General features: G+C 63.4%; 1 protein-coding gene across 1 annotated transcript in view; it reads right to left on the reverse strand.

Moving 5' to 3' along the window:
* Nucleotides 1–912: 912 nt before the first annotated feature.
* LOC104461224 (scavenger receptor cysteine-rich domain-containing group B protein-like) overlaps nucleotides 913–1564 on the reverse strand; it is a gene marked incomplete at both ends in the record, with an annotated part of 5921 nt that continues 5269 nt past the window's right edge. The window contains one exon of the mRNA XM_010072727.1: nucleotides 913–993. Within this exon, the coding sequence (XP_010071029.1) occupies nucleotides 913–993 (81 nt within the window). The remainder of the gene's footprint in view (nucleotides 994–1564) is intronic.

Raw genomic sequence — 1564 nt, forward strand, 5'->3', positions numbered from 1 at the left:
CGCCGCCACCTGCGTGGGGGGTCCCCCGGCACAGGCATCGCTGACATGGCATGGGGTCCCCCTCTGACCCCCCCCCCGGGGCATGGGGTGAGCCCCCAGGGAACATGGGGTGAGCTCTGGGGATGTGGGGTGACCCCTGGGGACATGGGGTGAGCCCTGGGGACATGGGGTGAGCCCTGGGTATGTGGGGTGAGCGCTGGGAATGTGGGCTGAGCCCCTGGGCTGTGGGGTGAGCTGTGGGGTGACCCTTGGGGACACGGGGTGAGACTTGGGTTGTGGGGTGACCCCTGCAGACATGGGGTGAGCCCTGAGGACACGGGGTGAGCCCCTGGGCTGCGGGGTAACACCTGGGGACATGGGATGAGACTTGGGGACACGGGGTGAGCCCTGGGGATATGGGGTGAGCCCCCGGGCTGCGGGGTAACCCCTGGGGACATGGGAGCAAGCCCCTGGGGATATGGGGTGAGCCCTGGGGACATGAGGCAAGCCCTGGGGATATGGGGTACCCCCCCAGGGCCATGGAGCCCGGGGGGCCATGCTGGACCCCAGGCAGGACTAGCAGTGGACACACAGTCGATGGTGAGGAGAGCAGTGGTGACCACCTCGGTGGCCTGGGAGGGCTGGTCCCTGCCATCTGTCACTGCTGGGACAAGCGTGGGGACACATGAGCATGGGGGGAGTCCAGGTCCAGCACCCACTGCCCCTGCTCTAGTTGGTGGTGGGGACCTCTGGCACCACGGTGGCCCTGTGGCAACCCTGTGCCATGGGCAATGTCACCCCCTGAGCCTCAGCTACACGCGGTGGGACCTCAGGGTGACCGCGCTGGGGTCACAGGAGGACACAGAAGACCCAGTGCCTCCCCCAGCCCTGGCTATGACGCGAGGGTGAGCCGAGTGGCTGCTGAAAAAAAACCTGTGGCCGTGGCCGTGAGTGTCTCTTCGTAGTCCAGGGCCACCGAGGTAGTGAAGGACGTGATGGTGGATGTGTCCAGCCCTGCGGTGACAAGGGACAGAGGTGACACATGGGGAGAAGCCACAAAGCTGTGAACTTGCTGACTCCGAGAGGCAGACCCACGATAGTCCAGGTGCTCCAGGGTGGTGCGGATGGAGATGGACCGTGTCCACTGGTGTGTCCCAGGCGCTGGAGATGGTGACAAGGACCACCTTGTCCCCCCCAAACCAAGCACTGGGGTCCCACTCGCAGCTCTGCGGGGTCCCTCCCTTCTCCGCGCACCTGGTGGGATTGTCAGGTGGGTTCGTTAGCTCTGAAGCTTCGTTTTTTTCCCCTGCTCCACCGAGCAAAGGCCACGTGCGGTGGTGCCACCAGCTTGGTGCCACCAGCTTGGGGACATTCAGGGAGCAAAGGACCAGCCTGAGAAAATTGTCCCTTTATTCTGCATCAGCCCCTTTGTTCGGTAATAGAGGGAAAGGGAAAGCGCCGGTGCTGTCATTAACCGTGATAACGAGGGAATTGAGGGGGATTATTAACGTTATAAATGGCAATCAGCGGAGAATGGTGGAAAGACATCCTTTAGGGAGGGGACGATGGGGACACAGGCTGGCCC

The sequence above is a fragment of the Pterocles gutturalis genome, unplaced genomic scaffold (genome assembly GCF_000699245.1).
Source record: "Pterocles gutturalis isolate BGI_N339 unplaced genomic scaffold, ASM69924v1 scaffold27257, whole genome shotgun sequence".
NCBI lineage: Eukaryota > Metazoa > Chordata > Aves > Pterocliformes > Pteroclidae > Pterocles > Pterocles gutturalis.